The sequence below is a fragment of the Macaca fascicularis genome, chromosome 13, assembly GCF_037993035.2.
Source record: "Macaca fascicularis isolate 582-1 chromosome 13, T2T-MFA8v1.1".
Classification (NCBI taxonomy): Eukaryota; Metazoa; Chordata; class Mammalia; order Primates; family Cercopithecidae; genus Macaca; species Macaca fascicularis.
This window is the reverse complement of record NC_088387.1, coordinates 84,996,882-85,020,943: the sequence shown is the minus strand read 5'-3', so window position 1 is coordinate 85,020,943 and position 24,062 is coordinate 84,996,882. Positions and strand designations below refer to the sequence as shown.

The following is a 24,062-nucleotide window of genomic DNA, read 5'->3' as shown; positions in this document are numbered from 1 at the left end:
TGGCAGCTCACACTAAAGGAACATGTAATGCCAAGTAATGCAGATAAAGAAATCAAAAATACTTAGGGAGTCAGGAATATTGGAGTCGATTCATCTTATGCAACCTAGTCACTTACTCCATAACCATGGCCCCCAAGAAACTCCAAAGGCCCCTCCTTCAGTGGCTTGTATGGAGCCAGTGGCTGTTGCATATCGGGCTTCGTTGTGAACGTTCACCAAAGGCACCCACTTCTAAAGAGGCTTTTGAGAAGCAGTTGAGCAAGAAGACTTCTGTTAGCCTTTTCCCTAGCTATACCAGTGCTAGTTCTAACAAATAAAGAGGCTGTGATCGCAGGAATGGAGGATATGTGTGAGTTTATCCACATGGACTTCTCAGCAAGGCCTTACTTACTACATAACTCTTTGTGATTATCAATATGGTTTTTGACCTATAGTCAATCCCATAAGTCTAGCTCTTTTAATACTCACAGTGACTTTTAGATCAAAATGTACAATGGTAAAGCAACTAATCAGACATAGATAAAACAATCTTGTATGTATCAATTATTCTTAATTCTTTTTTTACTAGCAGAGGAAAAATAATAACTATTATTCTTGCTTTTGGAAATTGTAGAGTGGTCCATATTTATGTTGTACCACATCTCTTGTGGCTCTTTCCCTCAGATGTTTCTGCTTTAGTAATTTGTCTTGCTTACTTATAAAATCTTCTTATCAATATTCCCCACATGCACATTATTATAAAATCATCGCTATGGTCTGAATGTTTCTGTCCCCCATAAAACTCATAAGTTAAAATCTAAACACCAATGTGATGGTATTAGGAGGTGTGGCCTTTGGGTGGTGGAACTGGTGCTCTTATAAAAGAGGCCCCAGAGATCTGCCTTGTCCCTTTCATCATGCGAAATACAGCAGGAAGGCCAGGCGTGGTGGCACACGCCCTTTGGGAGGCCGAGGTGGGTGGATCACTTGATGCCAGGAGTTCGAGACCATCCTGGCCAACACGGCAAAACCCTGTCTCTACTAAAAATATAAAAATTAGCTGGGCTTGGTGGTGCATGCCTGTAGTTCCAGCTACTCCAGAGGCTATGGCAGGAGCATTGCTTGAACCTGGGAGGCAGAGGTTGCAGTGAGCTGAGATCATGCCACTGCACTCCAGCCTGGGTGACAGAGCAAGACTCTGTCAAAAAAGAAAGAAAGAAAGAAAGAAAGAAAGAAAGAGAGAGAGAGAGAAAAAGAGAAAGAGAGGAAGGAAGGAAGGAAGGAAGGAAGGAAGGAAGGAAGGAAGGAAGGAAGGAAAGAAAAAAAGAAAAAAAAAATAGTCAAGCCCAGAGTCATCAAGGGCTTACAAGACACTATATTTCTTGGACCCTGGTTGCCACTCTAACCTTGTCTCTTGTTTCTCCGCCCCCCTTTCATTCTCCTCTAGTTACATTGTCCTCCTTGTGATTTTTCAAGAATGCCAGGTATACTACTGTCTCAGTGCCTTTGTACTTGCTCTTCCTTTTGCCTGGAACCTTGTCCTTCAGATATCTGCAAAACTCACAGATCTTGTTGAAACGTCACTTGCTCATGAAGCCCCCTGACTACACTATTTAAGTTCCAATCATTACTCTCACCCTGTCGTCACTCCCTATCCCCCTCATTCTGTTCTATTTCCCCTCCATGACACTTATAGCCTTTTATTATATAATACAACTTATTGATTCTTTGTCTTTGTTGTCTCCTTCCTCGAACATGTAAGGTCACATGGACAGGGATTTTTGACTGTTTTATTCACTAATTATTTCATTGTCTGGAATAGATCTGGGCCAAAACTGGGCTGCTGCCTGTTTTTGTAAATAATGCTTTATTAGTGCACAACCACATTCATTCATTTATATATTGTCTTTGGCTGCTTTGACACTAAAATGAGTTGTGTTGAGTCATTGTGACAGAAACTGCATGACCAGTAAAATTGAAAATATTTACTATCTGATCCCTCACAACAAATGTTTGCTGATCCTTGTTCTAGAATGATGACTGGCCATGGAGGAGGAGTGGAACTGGCAAGGACACTGAGAGGCAGCAGCTAATAGGGAAACAAGGAGACGTGGAATCCTACAAGCCAAGTGAAAAAAAAAACCTTTTTCTGGGAGGAAAGCGTAATCCACTATATCAAATGCTGCTTAACAAATGCTTGTTGAATGAATACTGGGAGACAGATGAAGGCCCCAGTGTTCCTCTCCCTGATGCTATTCCTCTTCCTCTTCTCAGCAGAGATAATCACTCATTTAAGTCATTCACATTTGTGACTTAAAGGGTATTACCTCTGTATGCATTTATTTTAAAAAATAAAATCTTTCTATGTTTTAAACTTGGTTTTTGTATTTTTTTTTTTGAAAGAGGTAAAATACACATACCATAAAATTCACCATTTTAACCTTTTTTTTTTTTTTTTTTTTTTGAGACAGAGTTTTGCTATTGCAGAGTTTGCTATTGTCACCCAGGCTGGAGTGTGGTGGCACAATCTCTGGGGTTTCACCCCAGAAAGAAACCTCATATCCATTAAGTAATTCTTATGTATTTTAAGACTTATTTACTTTACTATGGTCAGCCTGGGGATCAAAAATAATCATAATAAATAAAATTAAAAATTAAAAAGGTATTTACTTAATAGACATAGCTCTAATTCATAAATCTCGGCTCACTCCAACCTCCACTTCCTAGGTTCAAGCAATTCTCCTGCCTCAACCTCCCAAGTAGCTGGGATTACAGGTGCCCACCACCACGCCTGGTTAATTTTTCATATTTTTAGTAGAGATGGGGTTTCACCATACTGGGCAGGCTGGTCTCGAATACTCCTGACCTCAGGTGATCCGCCCACCTCAGCCTCCCAAAGTGCTGGGATTACAGGTGTGAGCCACCACACCCAGCCTAGCCCTTTTAAAGCATATGATTAGGGGGACTTAGTACATTCACAATATTGTGCAACCATAACCACTATGTAGTTTCAAAATATTTCATCACCCCAGAAAGAAACCTCATATCCATTAAGTAATTCTTATGTATTTTAAGACTTATTTACTTTACCATGGTCAAACTAGGGATCAAAAATAATCATGATAAATAAAATTAAAATTAAAAAAGGTATTTACTTAAAACACATAGCTCTAATTCATTTATTTTAACTGCTGAATATTTATTTCTATTAATATTTCAAAATTTTCTTATCCATTCTTCTCAGTTTTGTTTTTAAGTTTCTCACTATTTACAAACAATGCTGCAATGAAGATTTTCCTTCTTGTTGCCTTATGCAAATAAGGAAGAGTTTCTCTTAGATATATGCCCAGGAATGTAATTGCTGGATTGTGAAGTACATGCACAAATAACTTCACCAAATTTATTTCCAAAATGTACAGGAGTATACTTCTATTTCTTCTCTCTTATCCTTTGTCTCATTGTTATCATAGATTTACTTCTATATATAAGCCCCAAAATACATTGTTATTACTTTTGCTTTGAATAGATAATTATCTTTTAAAGAGATTTTAAAGACAGCTTTTTTTTTAGACAGAGTTTCACTCTGTTACCCAGGCTGGAGTGTGGACTGCACTGGCACGGCAATCTTGGCTTACTGCAAACTCCGCCTCCTGGGCTCAAGTGATTCTCTTGCCTGAGCCTCCTGAGTAGCTGGGATTACAGGCGCCCACCACCACACCTGTCCAAGTTTTGTATTTTTAGTAGAGACAGGATTTCACCACGTTAGTCAGGCTGGGCTCAAACTCCTGACCTCAGGTGATCCACCAGCCTTGGCCTCCCAGAGTGCTGGGATTACAGGCATGAGTCACCACGCCTGGCCATGGGGAAATATGTTTTATATATACCCACACATTTGCCATTTTTGGTGCTCTTCATTCCTCTGTGTAGACCCAGATTTCTATCTGGCATCATTTTCCTTCTGTCTAAAGAACTTCTAGTATTTCTATAGTACATATCTGTTGGAAATTATTTTTTTCAGGCTTTATTTGACAGAAAAAGTATTTATCTTCTTTTCTGAGAGATATTTTTGCCTGATATCAAATTCTAGGTTGACAAAGATTTTCTTTCAGTCTTTCAAAGATATTACTCCATTGCCTTCTATCTTGCATAGTTTCTGATGAGAAGTCTGTTGTATTTCTTACGTGTTTCTTTATATGTAACATCTTTTTCTTTAGCTGCCTCAAAGATTCCTCTTTGTCACTGGTGTTCAGCAATTGCATTAGGATGTGTTTTGATGCCATTTCATTATGTTTATTCAGCTTGGGGTTTGTTGACCTTCTTGAATCTGCAGATTTAGAGTTATTTGAATTTGAACAATTTCAGTCATCAGTTTCCATTTTTTTCTGTACCTCTTTCCTTTTCCTGATATTCCAATTACATGTAAATTTGCCTGATATTGTCGCATAAGTTACTGAAGTTCTGCTTATGTTTTTCTGTTTTTTTTTGTTTGTTTGTTTGTTTTTTTCTGTCTTCATTTAGAATAGTTTCTATTGCTATGTCTTCAAGTTCACTGCTGTTTTCTTCCTCTTCATCTAATCTACTGTTCTGGGAAACCTACCCAATGCCCTGGGTATTAGTCTCTCCACTTTGACTGGTGGGAACATGAACTATTTCCATCTCTGGATGAAGTTCAGGAAAATTCTTTGGCTCACTGCTTTCCAGCAAGACTTTCCTTGTCTTGATGGAAATTTACACTGTCTTTGTAAAGTTTTATTCCATGCATACACATATCTGCACTCAGTTAAAGATTAGAAAGATTCCCTCTGCAGATCTTTGAGGTTCTTGCTATGTTAAATTTTTAACATACAGTGCTCTTTTCCCCAGCAATCTGCTCTGAAAATCTAGCCTCTTCAGCCTGCCTGACTCCCAATATCCAACTCCAATTTTATGAGACTTTTGTATGAGGTTCCCTTTCCCTATGCTGCAGCTTGGAAACTGCCTATAGGTAGCACGCTCAGGAAGGTGTAGGGATCAACTCACTTGTTTACTCCTTCTCAGAGATCCCAGTATTGCTCTGACTGTTGTTCAATTTTCCTAATTACTACATTTTTTTCTCATTATCTATTTATTTGCCATTTGGATGTCCTCTTCTATAAATTACCTGTCTATATCCTTTACACTGTTTTTTTTTTTTTTTTTTTTTTTTTTTTTTTTTTTTAAGAGACAAGGTCTTTGTTGCCCAGGCTGGAGCATAGTGACACAATCATGGCTCTCTGCAGCCTCAACCTCCTGGACACATGCAATCTTCCTGCCTCAGTCTCCTGAGTAGCTGGTACTATAGGCACACACCACCATGCCTGGTTAATTTTTTCTTTGGTAGAGATGAGGTCTTGCTATGTTTCTCCAGCTAGTCTTGAGCTCCTGGCCTTAAGTGATTCCCCCTCCTCAGCCTCCCAAAGCACTGAGATTACAGGCATGAGCCACAGCACCTGGCTACATTTTTTTTTTCCTACTAGGCTATATTTTATTTCATCTATTGATATTAGTTGTTCTTTATATACTCTAGATATTAGCTTTTTATTTAGTATTTTCTCTCCTCCCTCCCTTCCTTCCTCTCTCTCTTTCTCTTTTCCTTCCTTCCTTCCTTCCTTCCTTCCTTCCTTCCTTCCTTCCTCTCTCCCTTCCTTCCTTCCTTCCTTTTCTTTTCTTTTCTCTCCTTCCTTTCTTCCTTCCTTCCCTCCTTCCTTCCCTCCTTCCTTTTTTTTTTTCTGACAAAGTATCACTCTGTTGCCCAGGCTGGAGTACAGTGGCATGATCTCAGCTCACTGCAACTTCTGCCTCCGGGGTTTAAACGATTTTCCTGCCTCAGTCTCCCCAGTAACTGGGATTACAGGTGCACACCATCACACCCAGCTAATTTTTGTATTTTTAGTAGAGATGGGGTTTCCCCATGTTGGCCAGGCTGGTCTTGAACTCCTGACCTCAAGTGATCTGCCTGCCTCGGCCTCTCAAAGTGCTGGGATACAGGCATGAGCCACCTCGCCCGGCCAGTATTCTTTCTTTCTAGAACATTTTCCATCTTCTCTCATTAGTTCCACATGACTACTTGAGGCTCTGTGGTAGAAAAAGTCTTGATAGGCCAGGCATCATGGCTCATGTCTGTAATCCCAACACTTTGGGAGGCCAAGGCAACTGGATCACCTGCGGTCAGGAGTTCAAGACCATCCTGGCCAATATGGGGGAAACCCTGCCTCTACTAAAAATACAAAAACTAGCCAGGCGTGGTGGTGTGTGCCTGTAATCCCAGCTACTCAGGAGGTTGAGGCAGGATAATTGTTTGAACCTGAGAGGTGGAGGTTGCAGTGAGCTGAGATTGTGCCACTGCACCCCATCCTGGGTGACAGAGTGAGACTTTGTCTCAAAAAAAAAAAAGAAGAAAAAGAAAAACTCTTTATGGTAAAATAACACAATCTCTTACCTTTAGCTCTGAATTAAAGATCATATAAAGTAGAAATATAAGGTCCCTTGAGAAGGGGCCTTCCTAAGGCCTACTGCAATGGCATACATGGAGCAGATGAGCAATGCATTTTTCTTGAACCAAATTAGAATGGAATTTATTGCAGAGTTGGAATTAACTCTCCCCCAACATTAAGTCTGAGATAGCCACCAAGTGCTTTGATCCATAGTAAGAAAGGAGTTATATTATGACGAAAGTACAGAAAATTGTGCATCATTTGGAGGCCTGTGTCATCTATGGCCAAACACAGCTCTAGGTGTGTATCTGATAGTATCTGTTTACCCTCTTATGTGAACCTAGAGCACAAAATAAGTTAAAACTCCAGTGCAATGTATTAATAATAGAGTCCCTTTGAGACAGCTAAAATACCCTTTCTTGAAAAAGTTAACAAACTTTTATTTGTGCTCAAAAATTTCCAATGTTATCATTATTATTAAATTGTATTATTATTTTGTTTTGTATTATTTAGATTTCAATATTGTTTAATTATCATTATTTGATTATCATTTAATTATTTAAACTTAATTATTATTAAGGAAAATAAATCTAGGCCTGCTGAATTGACTGGAATCAACCCTAGCAATATGACTCATACTTCAACTTTGCTCCGAGGGAGGTGCCTGCTAAGCACTCTTTGAATTTTTCATCCATTTCCTGGTTCTGAGTTTCACTGAACAAGTTTTTCCAATCACCAACTTCACCTACAACACACAAAAAACAGTAGACCCAGATATCTGTTAGAATATTTCTTCAGGATTTTACCATTTTCAGTGCAATATTTCACTCTGATATGTTAAAATGGACACATGGAAAAAGTTTTACACTCTTTGTTTAGTTTTTTCAGATGGTGTCTCGCTCTGTTGCCCAGGCTGGAGCGCCCTGGTGCGATCTCGGCTCACTGCAACCTCTGCCTTCTGGGCTCAAGCAATTCTCCCTGCCTTAGCCTACTAAGTAGCTGAGATTACAGGCGCCTGCCACCACACCCGGCTAATTTTGTATTTTTAGTAGAGATGGGGTTTTGCTATGTTGGCCAGGCTTGTCTCGAACTCCTGGCCTCAGGTGATCCTCCCGCCTCGGCCTCCCAAAGTGCTGGCATTACAGGCGTGAGCTACTGTGCCCAGTCAAAAGTTTTACACTTTTAAAACCTAATGTGATTTCTGTTGTAAAATTAACAATATCCATTGGGACTCCACCATCGGTGGTGTGGGAGGTGACATGTTTTCTTTACATCACTAGGGGGAGCCCATCAGCCTCAATGACCCCTTAACCTTACTCCTCTCCAAACACCTAGAACTTGAAATTCCACTTTTTGAGAAATGATATTTTTCTTTCTAAAGTCTCTTAAAGACTTTAAATACCCTTTGAAAGTTAACATTTTATAGCAAGTTTTCGTTAAGACCTCAGATACTGATAATTTTGCAAAAATGTATTATTTTGCCTGAGTTTGGGATGTTTGTTCTTACTGGCTGTTACCAGTAAAGAAAGTTACTTTTTTCTTAATGATCTTTTGATCATTTAAGTTGAAGTTGTAAGTTCCATATTTCACTATGTTGGCCAGGCTGGTCTTGAACTCCTGATCTCATGATCCACTCACCTTGGCCTCCCAAAGTGCTGGGATTACAGGCATGAGCCACTGTGCCCGGCCTCAGAACTTCAGTGTTTTTTACAATAAAATTTAAGCCCAACAAAATGTTTAATATATGATAGATGCCTGCTGTTAGCTGTTGTTGTCCTTGCTGGTATATGTGCTACCTCTACATCTCATTATTTCATTATATACTCAATGAAAAATAACACTGGCAATCCTTAAGCTATATTATCACACATTTCCACAAGAACTTAGAATACTTTAATGAAATATAGTAAATATCATCCATGTCAGAGAGAGCTAATTGTCTCTCCCATAGTCATTTTCTTCCTCTTCCTTATTGACAAAACCCTGATTTTAACTGTGTAGTAATACGCCTGGCTTTAAAAAGTCACATTTCCCAGCCACCACTGCAAGGAAAGTGGCCAATGAAATGTAAGAAGTTATTGGCCAGGCATGGTGGCTCACACCTGTAATCCCAGCACATTGGGAGGCCGAGATGGGTGGATCACTTGAGGTCAGGAGTTCGAGACCAGCCTGGCCAACATAGTGAAACGCCATCTCTACTAAAAATACAATTATTATCTGGGCATAGTAATGGGTGGCTATAATCCCAGCTACTCAGGGGCTGAGGCAGGAGAATCACTTGAACCCAGGAGGCGGAGGTTGCCATGAGCTGAGGTCACGCTACTGCACTTCAGCCTGGGTGACAGAGCAAGACTGTGTCTCGGAAAAAAAAGAAAAAGAGAGAGAGAAAGAAAGGAGTCATTGGCCAGGTGCGGTGGCTCACACCTGCAATCCAGCACTTTGGGAGAGGAGTTTGAGACCAGCCTGGCCAATATGGCAAAACCCCGTCTCTACTAAAAATACAAAAAAATTAGCCAGGCATGACAGTGCACACAAGAATCTCGTGAACCCAGGAGGCAGACGTTGTAGTGAGCCGAGATTGTGCCACTGCATTCCAGCCTGGGCAACACAGCAAGATTCTGTCTCAAAAAAAAAAGTCACTGATGGGGCTTCCAGAAAAGTTATTTAAAGGGGGCTCGCTCAACTAATACGATTCTGCCCCTTGCCCACTCGCTTTCTCCTATCTGAATTTGAACATAATACTTGAACTTCAGCTGCTATCTTGTTTTCAGAAGGTCATCATCAGAAAGGACTCTCAACCACAGAAAGGACTGTAAAAGACGATATGGGGCAGCCAGGCACGGTGGCTCATGCCTGTAATCCCAGCACTTTGGGAGGCCAACGCAGGCGGATCACAAGATCAGGAGATCAAGACCATCCTGGCCAACACAGTAAAATCCTGTCTTTACTAAAAATACAAAAAAATTAACTGGGTGCGGTGGCGGGCGCCTGTTAGTCCCAGCTACTCGGGAGGCTGAGGTAGGAGAATCACTTGAACTCGGGAGGCGGAGGTTGCAGTTAGCCAAGATTGCAGTCGAGCCACTGCACTCCAGCCTGGGCGACAGAGCGAGACTCCATCTCAAAACAAAGAAATAAACAAAAAAAGATGGTATGGGGCTGCCAGTTACAGCTCTGGAGAGCCTGTGCCCAGACCTCTTATTGAGGCAGAGAAAAATAAAACCCTATCCTACTTAAGATAAAGTTATATGGATTGCCTATTGTGTGCATAGTCAGTCCCTAACTGATACAATCTCAGAAACCAGTGCAACTTTACCTTTGCGGAAAAGGAATGGGCCGACAGCACCGTGTGTGTCCTGAGACTTTGCACGCATTGCTTGGAAGGTGCTCTGGACTGAGATAGTTTGAATTTGCTCCCCAGTTAGAAAGAATCCCAAGAAGTCAGCAATCTGTTTTATTCCAGCAGCCAGATTCTGTAAAAAAAAAAAAAATTTCTTAAAGATAAACTTCTTCCTATGGGAATTGTTCTCTGTGCTAAGACAGACTTTTTAGTCATTGGAGTTATTAAGCCTAACTCCCTAGTTCATCTTATACCCCCACTTTAAACTTAGAGTACTTTCATCTCTTATATCAATATTGAGATATCTCTATAAGATATTCTGTATTGATTATACTTTGTAGTTTCAACTTATGACTCTTGTTGAACTTACCAGATAATAGATTTTACCATGTAAATAATGACAGTAACATTAATTCACAGGTTATAATTTCATCTAGGATGATATCATTGCATTAAAAAACACCAACCTAGACCAGCTGAGGACATTAATGTATTCGTGTGTGCTCATTTGAATTCTCTTTTTTTCTGAATTCTATTTATAGTTAATGTTTAATTCCATTAAGAAAGTCTAATTTTTAGAATCATAAAAACTTGAAGAAATTTTTTTTTTTTTAGAAAGAGTCTTGCTCTGCTGTCCAGGCTAGAGCGGTGCAAGGGCACCATCATGGCTCACTGCAGCCTCAACTTCCCGGGCTCCAGCAATCCTCACACCTCAGCCTTCTGAATAGCTGGGAGAACAGGTGTGTACGACCACGTCTGGCTAATTCTTGTATTTTTGTAGAGACAGGGTTTCGCCATGTTGCCCAGGCTGCTATCAGAGTCTTTAACAGACTAGTGCACAATGTGAATCTCCAAGAGAGCAGGCTATAGAACACAGCACTTCCTAAATCTATTTAAATAACCTCCTCCCAAACCTCAAGAAATAATTTTTAACAGCTGTGGCAACACTTGTATTCTATGGTGCACAAGTTTCAGAAACATTATTCTAAACTAGCATTAATATGTTCTTTCATATTATATACATGCATCCTATAAACAGAAAGGGTAGATTAAATTACACTTTTTTTTTTTTTTTTTTTTTTTTGAGACAGAGTTTCTCTCTTGTTGCCCAGGGTGGAGCACAGTGGCACGATCTTGGCTCACTGCAACCTCCACCTCCAGGGGTCCAGCAATTCTCCTGCCTCAGCCTCCTGAGTAGCTGGAATTACAGGTGCGTGCCACCACATCAGGATAATTTTTGTATTTTTACTAGAAACAGTTTCACCATGTTGGCCAGGCTGGTCTCGAACTCCTGACGTCAGGTGATTCACCCAGCTTGGCCTCCCAAAGTGCTGGGATTACAGGCATGAGCCACTGTGCCTGGCCTAAACCATACATTTTTGTTGTTGTTGTTTTGTTTTGTTTTGTTTTTTGTTTTTGAGATGGAGTCTTGCTCTGTGGCCCAGGCTGGAGTGCAATGGTGCAATATCAGCTCACTGAAACCTCTACCTCCTGGGTTCAAGTGAGTCTCCTGCCTCAGCCTCCTGAGTAGTTGGGAATTACAGGCGTGCACCACCACACCCAGCTAATTTTTGTATTTTCAGTAGAAACGGGGTTTCACTGTGTTGGTCAGACTTGTCTCAAATTCCCGACCTCAGGTGATCCATCCGCCTCAGCCTCTCAAAGTGTTGGGATTACAGGCGTGAGCCACTACACCTGACCTAAACCACATTTTCTTTGTATAAGAATGTAACGGAAGACTGGTATTAGAAACTCAATTAAGTTAAGGAGCACTTGATACTCCCTTCTCTTTAACATGCTTTCTCCACAGGACTCTGCTTTCCTTCCTACCTCATAGCCCTTCCCTCTTCCTGGTCTCCGTTGCTGATTCCTCCTTTTTTCCCCAAACTCTTTAAATTGGTGGGCTCCGAGACTCAGTTCTTGGTCATCTTCTCTCTATATATACCCAGGTATATATTTCTACAGCTTTAAAGCACATCTATGTGTCAGCGATGCCCAAACTTTATCTACAGCCCAGAACTCTCTGTACTTGCAAGGCTTGTACGCCCAACTGCCTACTTGACCTCTCAATTAGGATGACTAATAAACGTCTCAAATTTAACGTGTCCAAAACCAAACCTCTGATCTCCCCGACAGTCATTCACCTGCTGCCATCTCCTACTCAATTGATGGCAACTCAGCCCTCAATATTATTGGTCAGGCCAATAAAATTGGAGGCTTACTTGACTTCTCTCCTTCTCTTGCCACTCTCCCCTCCATCCAATTCAGCAGCGAATACTGTTGGCCCTCCCTTCAACATATATCCAGAATGCAACCTCTTCTCCTCCCCCGCATGGCCCCTTCTTTGCCTGAGGCACCATCTTCCTTTGCCTGGACTATTGCAGTGCCCTCTTTACCGCCCTCCCAGCATTTGCTTTGCCCCAGTTCATTCTCACACCTAGCCAGAACGATCTTGTTAAAAACACATCTGCTCCAATCACTCCTCTGCTCAGATCCCACAATGGCTTCCCACTTTCCTCAAAGTGAAAGCCAGAGTCAGTGGCTTGCCATTCTATCCCTCATATACCATCCTACCTCCTTGACTCTGTCCTCATTGGCTGTTCAGCCCTGGTTTATTCCTGCTGACCCAGGCACATCTGCTGTCTCTTAATCTCACCAGGACTATCCCAGCTTTTGCTCCAGTTGATTCCCTCTGCCAGAAATGCTCTTCCCCAATTACCTACTTGGCTCACTCCCCCACTTCCCTCAGATCTTTGCTCAAATCACATCCCCTCAATAAGTTCTCTCCTAACCTTCCTGTTCCTTTTTTTTGTTTTGTGATACAGGATCTCACTCTGTCACCCAGGCTGGAGTGTGGTAGTCTAATCATGGCTCACTGCAGCCTCTACCTCCTAGGCTCAAGTGATCCTCCAGTCTCAGCTTCCTGAGTAGCTGGTACTACAGGTGCATGCCTAATTTTTTGAAATGTGCCCAGGGTGGTCTCGAACTCCTGGTCTGAAGTGATCCCCCTGCCTCAGCCTCCCAAAGTGGTGGGATTGTAGGTATGAGCCACCACACCAGCCTGAGCACCATATTTTACACTGGAATGTGTCCAATCCTTCCCCATGCCTTGCACCCCAGCATTTTTAATTTTCCTTCACTAGCTATGCTGTTTCTTTTTTTCTCACATACTATATACATTTTAAAAATTATTGTGTTTATTATGTATCATTCTTTCTTTCCACCTTCTCCAACTGGCATGTAAGTTACTACAGGGCAATGATCTTTGTCTGGTCTGTTCATTGATGTATCACCAGGGCCTAATTGGTGAGCAATCACTTACTAGATACTTGTTACATCAATAAACAATTTTTTAAAAATAACTTGACTGGAAAAATTAGTTCACAATAAAATGTATGTTCAATTAAATCGACTGAGACCTAACTATTTGTTTTTTTTTTTTTTTTCATTACGAATTTGAGCTATCCATCATAAAGGGAAAATAAAGCAGTTACTTTTAGTAATAAGTTGCTAAGCATTATTTTATTTCTGTTAAATGAACAACCTAAGCATGTATGCATGGTTTGAGTTTTCTTTTCTAGCACCGTACCATGTATCTGGAATATTTTAAAAAATTGAACACCATATTTGTTCATACAATCGGACATTATAAGTAAGTGCTCTATGTTGTAACTTACAAGAAATTTTGCTCTAAAATATAAAGAATAATCTCACCTCTTTCAGGTCTTCATACAATATGAACTTAACATTGTCGCCATCAAGATGTTTGTTCCAATTGATTGCAAAATCAAAATAGCTTCCCCAGGAAACTAAAAACACAGTGGGGAAGACTTTAAGAAATGTTGAATAACAGAGGTTAAAATGATAGTTAATTTATGCTATAAAATATAAACTATACATATGTGTATATGCTCGAGATATGTTTATGTTATTATAAATCCCTGCCACGAAAAGGTGACAGAAATCAGTCCCATTGTCTAAATTTCTATTTATTTTATTACCTTTTGGAACGTTTTTCATAAATAACACAAAATTAAGCAAGTTACAAAAATGATTTACAAAAACTACAAGACATTCATGAATCTTTAGGTGGATAAAAAAATTCAGAAATAGTGAATGACACATGAAACCCGACAGAGATAATGCCAGAAAGAAATGATGAAAAAGACATTTTCTAGGCTGTCATTGTTCAAAAAAAATGTAATGCTAGCCGTATATGTAATTTTAAAAAAACAAATGAAATTAATTTTAATGTTTTACTCCACTTAACACAATTTATAAAAAATATTATTCCATCATGTAATCAACAAAAATTTATGAGTGAAGCATTACTTTTTTTTTTTTTTTTTTTTTTGAGACGGAGTCTCGCTCTGTCGCCCAGGCTGGAGTGCAGTGGCCAGATCTCAGCTCACTGCAAGCTCCGCCTCCCGGGTTTACGCCATTCTCCTGCCTCAGCCTCCCGAGTAGCTGGGACTACAGGCACCTGCCACCTCGCCCGGCTAGTTTTTTGTATTTTTTTAGTAGAGACGGGGGTTTCACCGTGTTAACCAGGATGGTCTCGATCTCCTGACCTCGTGATCCACCCGTCTCGGCCTCCCAAAGTGCTGGGATTACAGGCTTGAGCCACCGCGCCCGGCCGCTTTACATTCTTTTAATATTCTAAATCTCCAAAAGCCATTGAGTATGAGACATATACTGAGAATCTCAATTTGGATGCTAAACTTTTATTGAAAATACTTGATGTATGTTTAGATTTAATAAAACTTACAGTTTAAAAAGTATATTCACATACCCAACTTATTACACTTACTTAAAAGTTTTCCAGTAGGCCAGGCATGGTGGGTCACGCCTGTAATCCCAGCTCTTTGGGAGGTCAAGGCGGGTGGATTGCCTGAGCTCTGGAGTTGGAGACTAGCCTGGGCGACATGATGAAACGCTGTCTCTACTAAAATACAAAAAATTAGCTGGGCTTGGCGGCCTGCACCTGTAATCCCAGCTACTCGGGAGGCTGAGGCAGGAGAATTGCTTGAACCTGGGAGGCAGAGGTTGCAGTGAGCCGAGATTGTGCCACTGCACTCTAGCCTGAGCAATAGAGCGAGACTCCATGTCCAAAAAAAAAAAAAAAAAAGTTTTCCAGTAACTGAATTGTATATCCATTAAAAATTTTGAATAAATTCAAATTTTTTAAAATGAAAAATTTAGTTATTTAGCACCAGTCCCATTTCAAGGGCTCAGTTGTCACATATGGTTAGTGGCTACCACATTGGACAGTGCAGATGTAGACACGGATCAGCTGTGCTGTTTACTAGGTGTGTGACTTTGAGCAACTCCTAAAACTCCTTGTAGCTTAGATTCCTCATCTGTAAAATGGGGCGTTATGAGGTTTAAATAAATTAACACATGTCAAATGCTAAAAACAGTGCCTGCTTCACTGTAACACTCAATAGCCTTTTTTTTTTTTTTTTTTTTTTTTTTTGAGATGGAGTCTTGCTCTGTCACCCAGGCTGGAGTGCAGTGGTGCGATATCGGCTCTGCCTTCTGGGTTCAAGCAATTCTCCCGTCTCAGTCTCCTGAGTAGCTGGGACTACAGGCACACGCCACCATGCCTGGCTAACTTTTGTATTTTTGGTAGAGATGGGGTTTCACCATATTGGTCAGGCTGGTCTCGAACTCCTGACCTCAGGTGATCCACCCGCCTCGGCCTCCCAAAGTGCTGGGATTACAGGTGTGAGCCACCCCACCTGGCCTCAATAGCCATTACTATTATTATCATTACTATCATTAATAATATAATTATTATCACGATCATTGTTATCATGAAGCCCTTGCTTTGAGCCAGGCAGTTTCTATGTGTTTTATTTGCTGTCACAAATACTGTAAGTTGTCCACCCAACATCCAATACATCCTGTTTTTTGTTGCTAACCAAACCCTGATTATTTGGGTCTAAGCTGATCATGACAATTCTGTTTCTTGATTTCCTGCCTTCCTCAGAGCTGTAAGTGGCCACATGAAATGGTTCTGCCCAGTGAGACACAAGCAAGAGTCTGCTGGAAGGTTTCTGGCAAAACTATTGCTGTGTGGAGCTAAGGAACACACTTGGCTACTGCTATCCTTCCTCCTTTTTCATGACCTAAAGGTGATGATTGGAAGGATAGTAGCCAATTTCAGGGTCTATTGCAAAAAGTATGAGAGAGAGGCCAAGGGAATATCAGAGGTGCAGGCCAGTGATCCCAGGAACCAGCCACCTACCTTCAGACTTCCTGTTAAATGAGAAAAACAAACCTTTCCAAGGATGGATAGGGAAACAGAGACTCCCTAAAATAGGTTGTCCCACTGATGACAAGTTTCTCATCATCATTTGCAACAACATGGAGGGAGGACATTATGTTAACCAAAATAAGCTAGATACAAAAAGAAAAATATGGAGCCTGGGCAATATAGTGAGGCTCCATCTCTACAAAAAGAAAAAAAATCAGCTGGTCATGGTGGTGCGTGCCTGTGCATGCCAGCTACTTAGGAGGCTGAGGATCACGTGAGCCCAGGAGGTCAAGGCTGCAGTGAGCCGCGCCGCTGCACTCCAGCCTAGGTGACAGAGTGAAACCTTGTCTCAAACAAAAAAAAAAAAAAAAAAGAAAAGAAAAAAAGAGAAGAAGAAGAATACACCGTGATCTCACTTACATGTGGAATCTTTACAAAGTCAGATACATAATAGAGAGTAGGATGCTGGTTACAGGGGTGGGGAAGGGCAGGAAATGGGAAGACATAAGTCAAAAGGTACAAACTTGTTACATAGTTATGAATTATTCAGTTATGAGTATCTTGAGATCTAATGTACAGCATGAGGATGGCAGTTAATGACAGTTAATGATTTTATACCATATAATATTTGTTAAAAGAGTAGATTTTAGGTGTTCTTACTAAACACAAAAAAGGTAATTGTGTGACATGATGGAGATGTTAATTTGCTTGATTGTATTAATCATTATGTATGTGGTGAAATATCATGTTGTATACCTTAAATATATACAACAAAAATAATTTTAAAAAGTAGTCCTCTTAGAGTGAACTGACAACAGCTTCTCCTCTAGGGTCATTGGGCTTTAATATCCCGTTTATTACACCGTAGAGACTCAAAGAAGCCACTAATAAAAGGAATCAGTTACTGGTCTCTGGCCACTATACTTATGGATATAGAGTCACTGCCACTTACAAGCATTGGCAAGTGATTTAACTTTTTTTTCTGAGATGGAGTTTCACTCTTGTTGCCCAGGCTGGAGGGCAATGGTGCCTTATCTGCTCACTGCAACCTCTGCCTCCTGGATTCAAATGGTTCTCCTGCATCAGCCTCCCAAGTAGCTGAAATTACTGGCATTAGCCACCCCGCCTGGCTAATTTTGTATTTTTATTTCTTTATTTTTTATTTTATTTTATTTTATTTTTTGTGTTGAAGTTTTGCTCTGTCACCCATGCTGGAGTGCAGTTGATCAATCTTGGCTCACTGCAACCTCCGCTTCCTGGGTTCAAGCAATTCTTCTGCCTCAGCCTCCTGAGTAGCTGGGATTACAGGCATGCGCCTCCACACCTGGCTAATTTTTGTATTTTTAGTAGAGACGGGGTTTTGCCATGTTGGCCAGACTAATCTCAAACTCCTAACCTCAAGTCATCCGCCCACCTCGGCCTCCCAAAGTGCTGGAACTATGGACGTGAGCTACTGTGCCTGTCTGATTTATATTTTGATTAGTTTTCTCATCTGTTCAATGGAGCTAATACCACCTTACTCATAGTTTGTTATAAATCTTAAATAAAATAATGCATAGACAACCCCTACTTTAGCACCTGGAGCATTAGTAGACACTTGTAGTTATCAATAAACCAGAGACAAAATATCAACGTTTAACAAAAACTTATTTCTCACAAAAACTTATTTTCTTTCTAGCAAACAAATGTCTTAGGTATAGTAGCTCAGTGTCATGTGTAGTAGTCTCAGTGTAGTAGTCTCAGTGTCAAATTTTTAAAAAATTTTTTAAAAAATTTTTTGTTTTTATCAATGTTATGTAGTGACAAGGAAGTTAACTACAAATGGTTTTCTACATCACTCTCTGTTAAAGCTCTCTTTGGTCACTCTGTACTCATAGTCAACATATGACTTGTCCAAATTAGTTTGCTTTTTTGTTTTGTTTTGTTTTTTGTTTTGAGATGTAGTCTTGCTCTGCCAAACTGGGGTGCAGTGGCGCCATCTCAGCTCACTGCAACCTCTGCCTCCTGGGTACAAGCAATTTTCCTGCCTCAGCCTCCGGAGTAGCTGGGACTACAGGTGTGTGCCACCACGCCCGGCTAATTTCTTGTATTTTTAGTAGAGACAGGGTTTCACTGTGTTAGCCAGGATGGTCTCGATCTCCTGACCTCGTGATCCACCTGCCTTGACCTCCCAAAGTGCTGGGATTACAGGCGTGAGCCACCGCGCCCAGCCCCAAATTAGTTTTTAAAACGGCAATGCATTTAATTGTGGGATGCACAGAACTAATGGTGCTATAACAGTTCATTTAAGTGTAACTTTTTGGTTCCCAGATCTACCTAAATCTTCTTCCTTTACCCTAAAACACATTTGGGTTTTCACATTTGTGTGGTCATCTGTTCAGGTAAGAAGAATTCTTTTACCAACAGCCATACCTTGTCCTTTCATGAACTGTCTGAAGAATTCATCCCAAGAGCAATAGCTTGGAATATCGGGGACGTCGTTGTGGAAATGGAAAAAAGATACTGCCGTATCTTTAGGGTTTCGAAATATCACCAATATCTAGGGAGCAAAAACTGAGTTAATTTATTTAGGTCTATGTTTTGAAATCCGGAAAATTGACAGGGCGAGCAATATGTCCACTCGTATATTACATAATTGTGTTAATATAGAGAGAAAGAATGACAGTAGGAAACTGAGGAACAGGAAGTGGCTGATGGGGAAATCTGGGGAAAGGAGAGAAAGAAAGAAGAAGAAAAAGATTGATATTGTAGCAGAGGATTCTTGCTAATGAATTTAGGCAACAAAATGCATGGAAGATGTAAAAAGGAAAAAAAAGACCAAGCTCACTAGGATAATCACAAAAGTATGACCTGAAAGTTTAAACCCCCAAATAAAAATTGCAAATAATGTTAAGGACGACAAAAATAATGTTTTAGAGTTGGTGAGAGAAGATTAAAGAATGGCAAAGCCCACTCTCTGTGTATGATGTTCATGGGTGAGTAGATGACACAGAACGTTTGAATTCCTATATCTGTCTTCTCTGATGAGGAAAGTGTTCCTTTGGATGAGTAGCGTGAAATAAACATTGTAAAGAACAAACTGAAACCCCAGAGAACTAAAAGATTGTAGAGGATCACACGTCTGCTCCAAGTTCAGCCTTCTGGCCTGAAGCCTTCCATTTCAAGAACTGAGGAAATTGGAGGACACATGATCCAGCATGTTCCTGAATGCCGAGGAATCCGAAAACATGTGAGGCCAGACAGACTCCTGCCCTAGAACAGGCAGAAGTCATTTCCCTTTCAGAAAGGGGAAAGATGTGGATTTTGCAAAGTGCAGATTTGTGATATTCACTTTCATTTGGGAGAAGTCTAGAATTGACTAAAAACAAGATTTGGGGCCACCTAAAGGAGGAAACTGTAACCAACAGGGGGCAACATGGATCCTCTAAGAACAAGTCAGTTAACACGTGGATTTTTTCAACATGGTTTTAGATTAGTAGGTGGAGTAGCGTATGCTTTCTCCTACAAAAAAAGTAAGAATGTAAGCCAGCAGCAGGAGCACTTAGGCATATGAAACTCACTGGGGGCTGGGCGTGGTGGCTCGCGCCTGTTATCCCGGCACTTTGTGAGGCTGAGGCAGGTGGATTACTTGAGGTCGAGTTCAAGACCAGCCTGGCCAACATGGAAAAACCCTGCCTCTACTAAAAATACAAAAATTAGCCAGGCGCGGTGTTGCGCACCTGTAGTCCCAGCTACTCAGGAGGCTGAGGCAGAATTGATTGAACCTAGGAGACGGAGGTTGCCGAGATCGTGCCATTGCACTGCATCCTGGGCAACAGAGCAAGACTCCATCAGAAAAACAACAACAACAACAACAACAACAAAACTGACTGGGTATAAATAGTTAATTAACTAATGTAAACCTGCTGGGAGGTTTTTAATAAGCCCTTCCACTATCTTGGCTGGGTCATAGTTAATATTTTAAGTAATGATTTAGGTAAAGATATAGAAGCTATATTTACCAAATTTGTAAATAACATGACAGTGGGAGGGAATCGGGATATCAAAATACCTTGTCTGCCTAAAGAATTTAACTAACACCACCGGGCGCTGTGGCTCAAGCCTGTAATCCCAGCACTTTGGGAGGCCGAGACGGGCGGATCACGAGGTCAGGAGATCGAGACCATCCTGGCTAACACGGTGAAACCCCGTCTCTACTAAAAATACAACAACAAAAAAAAAAATCAGCCGGGCGAGGTGGCGGGCGCCTGTACTCCCAGCTACTCAGGAGGCTGAGGCAGGAGAATGGCGTGAACCCAGGAGGCGGGGCTTGCAGTGAGCTGAGATCCGGCCACTGCACTCCAGCCTGGGCAACAGAGCCAGACTCCGTCTCAAAAAAAAAAAAAAAAAAAAAGAATTTAACTAACACTAACAAGATAAAATTGAGTAGAGATCAATGGGTCTGGGTCTTGTCTTGTGCTTAGATCTAACACTCATCCCTGCCGCCAGTCCAAATACAGTAGATTCTTGTCATTTGAGGGTTTTATATTTGAGGCTTTAACTACCACTCAATTGGCCTGGCTGGTAGCAATCTGTAAGTTTACAAAGACGTAAGTTTACAAAGATGTAAATTTAAATCTGAGGGCTAATTGGCTGGAGTATGAACAAATTCCACACATCAACGTCTTACCTCCCTGCTGTTGCTCTTGTTTTTTGTTGTTGTTTTTGAGACTGGGTCTGACTCTGTCACCCAGGCTGGAGTGCAGCAGTGTGATCTCGCTTACTGCAACCTCTGCCTCCTGGGCTCAAGCAATCCTCCACCTCAGCCTCCCAAGTAGCTGGGACCACAGCGGTGCACCACCATGCCCAGCTAATTTTTGTATTTTTTGTAGAGACGGGGGTTGCCCAGGCTGGTCTTGAACTCCTGGGCTCAAGTGATGCTCCTGCCTCGGCCTCCCGAAGTGCTGGGATTACAGACGTGAGCCACTGCATCCAGTCCCTGTTGCTCTTTTCTTGCCCTTGTATTCTTGTAAATGTGAAACTCTGTTCAAAGCCTGCGTGCCCCAAGTCCAACGCTTTATAAATTACTTCAGCTCTGTTTATTATAGAGACTCTAAGGAAAAATGTGTTAACTGCATTAAACGGGGGAAATTATGTGTTAAAGTGGTATTTCAGTCTTTACAAATACTCAATACAAGGAAAAACTGTTTAACAGCGCTATTCAAAGCTGGCTTAGGGGATACTGGAGATCTTTATTGTTGGAGGTGCTCAATCATGGTCCAGCTGCTTAGTGGAATTCAAACACTCGATGGGAATTAGCACAGATGACCTTTAAGATATTTTCCCATTTTAAGCTACTAGGATTCTTGTATCATAGCCACAAAGCTGCTCATTCTAAACCTCCACTTCCCTAAGGTTTGCTTTCCTACTCTTCCTTTCTTATTTTGCTTCCCCTCCTGTCTCTTACCATTGAAACTGTAGTTATCTTAACAGTTTTCCTCTTTTGCCTTTCTTTGCTCTTATCTCACTAGTCTCCCATTCTTGCTAGCATTCAGCAGGAGTTTAATTTTTTTTTTTTTTTTTTTTTTCAGACAAGGTCTCGCTCTGCCACCCAGGCTGGAGAGCAGTGGTGAGATTTTGGCTCACTGCAACCTCTATCTCTCGGATTCAAGTGATTCTCCTACCTCAGCCTCCCAAGTAGCTGGGATTACAGGCACGTGCTATCACACCTGGCTATTTTTACAAGGTTGGTGCAAAAGTAATTGGGGTTTTTGCCATTAAAAGTAATGCAAAAACCTCAGTTAGTTTTGCACCAACCTAATATTTTTTTGTAGAGATGGGGTTTCACCATGTTGGCCAGGCTGGTCTCAAACTACTGACTTCAAGTGATTTGCCCACCTTGGCCTCTCAAAGTGCTGGGATTAGAAGCATGAGTCACCACACCCTGCAGGGAGTTTAAATCTTGATTGTAACTAATTCAAATCATTTTCTTCTGAGACAGAAAAAAGGCACCAAGAAATAAGGAATGGACCAGGTGAGAGGAAACAGAAAGGGTTGGGTAAAAACTAGTAATTACAAGAAATATAGGCCGGGCGCGGTGGCTCAAGCCTGTAATCCCAGCACTTTGGGAGGCCGAGACGGGCAGATCACGAGGTCGGGAGATCGAGACCATCCTGGTTAACATGGTGAAACCCCGTCTCTACTAAAAAATACAAAAAACTAGCCGGGCGAGGTGGCGGGCGCCTGTAGTCCCAGCTACTCGGGAGGCTGAGGCAGGAGAATGGCGGGAACCCGGGAGGTGGAGCTTGCAGTGAGCCGAGATCCGGCCACTGCACTCCAGCCTGGGTGACAGAGCGAGACTCCGTCTCAAAAAAAAAAAAAAAAAAAAAAAAGAAATATATCAATACTGATTAATAAAAAAAAACATTTTTAAACAAATGGTAAGAACAGCCAAAGCACATATAGTTCTGTATGCATGCTGTGAAGTTTGTTACTATATGTGAAATTCAAAAATAAAATAGTTTTAGCCAGGCATGGTGGCTCATGCCCGTCATCTCACCACTTTGGGAGGCCTTGGTGGCAGAAGGATCTCTCAAGGCCAGGAGTTCAAGGCCAGCCTGGGCAACATAGTGAGATGCTGTCTCTATAAAATTTTTAAATATATTTGAAAAAATAGTTTTAGGCCTCAGGTAAATAGTGCTCACCAGAAAGAAACAAAGGAACAATTTTTTTTCTCATTTTACTAGATTGTATTTTTGTGTGTGTGTTTGAAACACTCTAAATATACTAGCGGGATTCGGAAAATTATTCACTGTAAAACAGATTATAAAATACATTTTATTCTATGCATATGTTTTATATCCTTGTTGAAAATGCATTTGACTTTACTGCAACTATAGCAAATATACGTCAAGAAAGAAACAAAAAATTTAAATGTCACACTTCATTTACTAAGCTTCTATGAGGAGGAACAAACTCATGTTATACTTCCAAAAACTAATATCTATACATAGAAATTTCAAAGAATTATCAGTAGGAAAGGACACTCACCTTGGCTTTATTCTTGAAGATAGACCCAGGTAATTTGTCATAGTGGAGGTGAGTTGCCAAAATCCTTGGTGATGGAAAGTCTTTCATTCTCTTAAAAATATACACAAAAAGGTGAAAATGTGTGTGTGCACGCGTGTGTGTGTGTGTGGAATCACTCCTAGGTTGGGTATCTAAATGACAGTTTCCAGCACTACTGTCACTATATCTTCTCCTCCTCCTCCAATTTTTCTTTCTTTCTTTTTTTTGAAACAGAGTCTCACTCTGTCGCCCAGGCTGGAGTGCAGTGGTGCGATCTCAGCTCACTGCAACCTCCACCTTCCAGGTTCAAGCAATTCTCCTTTCTCAGCCTCCCGAGTAGCTGGGATTACAGGTATCCACCACCACGACCAGCTAATTTTTGTATTTTTAGTAGAGACAGGGTTTCGCCATGTTGGCCATGCTGGTCTGAAACTCCTTAAACCTCAGGGGATCCGCTTGCCTCAGCCTCCCAAATCCTGGGATTACAGGCGTAAGCCACCATGCCTGGCCAATTTTTCTTTATTTCTGTTTTCTTACTTTGTGGAGATGAGGAATGAAGAATCATAGATAAACAAATAATTAAAATATTCTTGAATTTCTTTGTTGTACCCTGCTTACCATTTCCCAATCATTTTTGTAATTTTTTTAAAAAATTACCTTTTCCCATAATCATATCAAATCCATTTTGTTCAAGACCGCTCATAATCTGAAATATACACTTTCAGCCGGGCGCAGTGACCCACGCCTGTAATCCCAACACTTTGGGAGGCCGAGGTGGGCGGATCACGAGGTCACGAGATCGAGACCATCCTGGCTAACATGGTGAAACCCCATTTCTACTAAAAACATAAAAAATTAGCTGGGCGTGGTGGTGGGCACCTGTAGTCCCAGCTACTCAGGAGGCTGAGGAAGGACAATGGTGTAAACCTGGGAGGCAGAACTTGTAGTGAGCCAAGATTGCGCCACTGCACTCCAGCCTGGGCAACGA

The 24,062-nt window shown here is 41.1% G+C and overlaps 2 protein-coding genes across 4 annotated transcripts in view; one reads left to right on the top strand and one right to left on the bottom strand.

The window, feature by feature from the left end:
- Window positions 1-24,062, top strand: part of NDUFAF7 (NADH:ubiquinone oxidoreductase complex assembly factor 7) — a 172,458-nt gene that overhangs the window by 83,721 nt on the left and 64,675 nt on the right. The window lies entirely within an intron of this gene.
- SULT6B1 (sulfotransferase family 6B member 1) overlaps window positions 7,052-24,062 on the bottom strand; it is a 31,498-nt gene continuing 14,487 nt past the window's right edge. For both annotated transcript variants that reach the window (XM_045369491.2, XM_005576122.5), the window contains 5 exons: window positions 23,057-23,146; window positions 18,440-18,566; window positions 13,483-13,577; window positions 9,745-9,901; window positions 7,052-7,176 (listed from right to left, as the gene is read on the bottom strand). In XM_045369491.2, coding sequence (XP_045225426.1) covers window positions 7,052-7,176; window positions 9,745-9,901; window positions 13,483-13,577; window positions 18,440-18,566; window positions 23,057-23,146 — 594 coding nt within the window. The remainder of the gene's footprint in view (window positions 7,177-9,744; window positions 9,902-13,482; window positions 13,578-18,439; window positions 18,567-23,056; window positions 23,147-24,062) is intronic.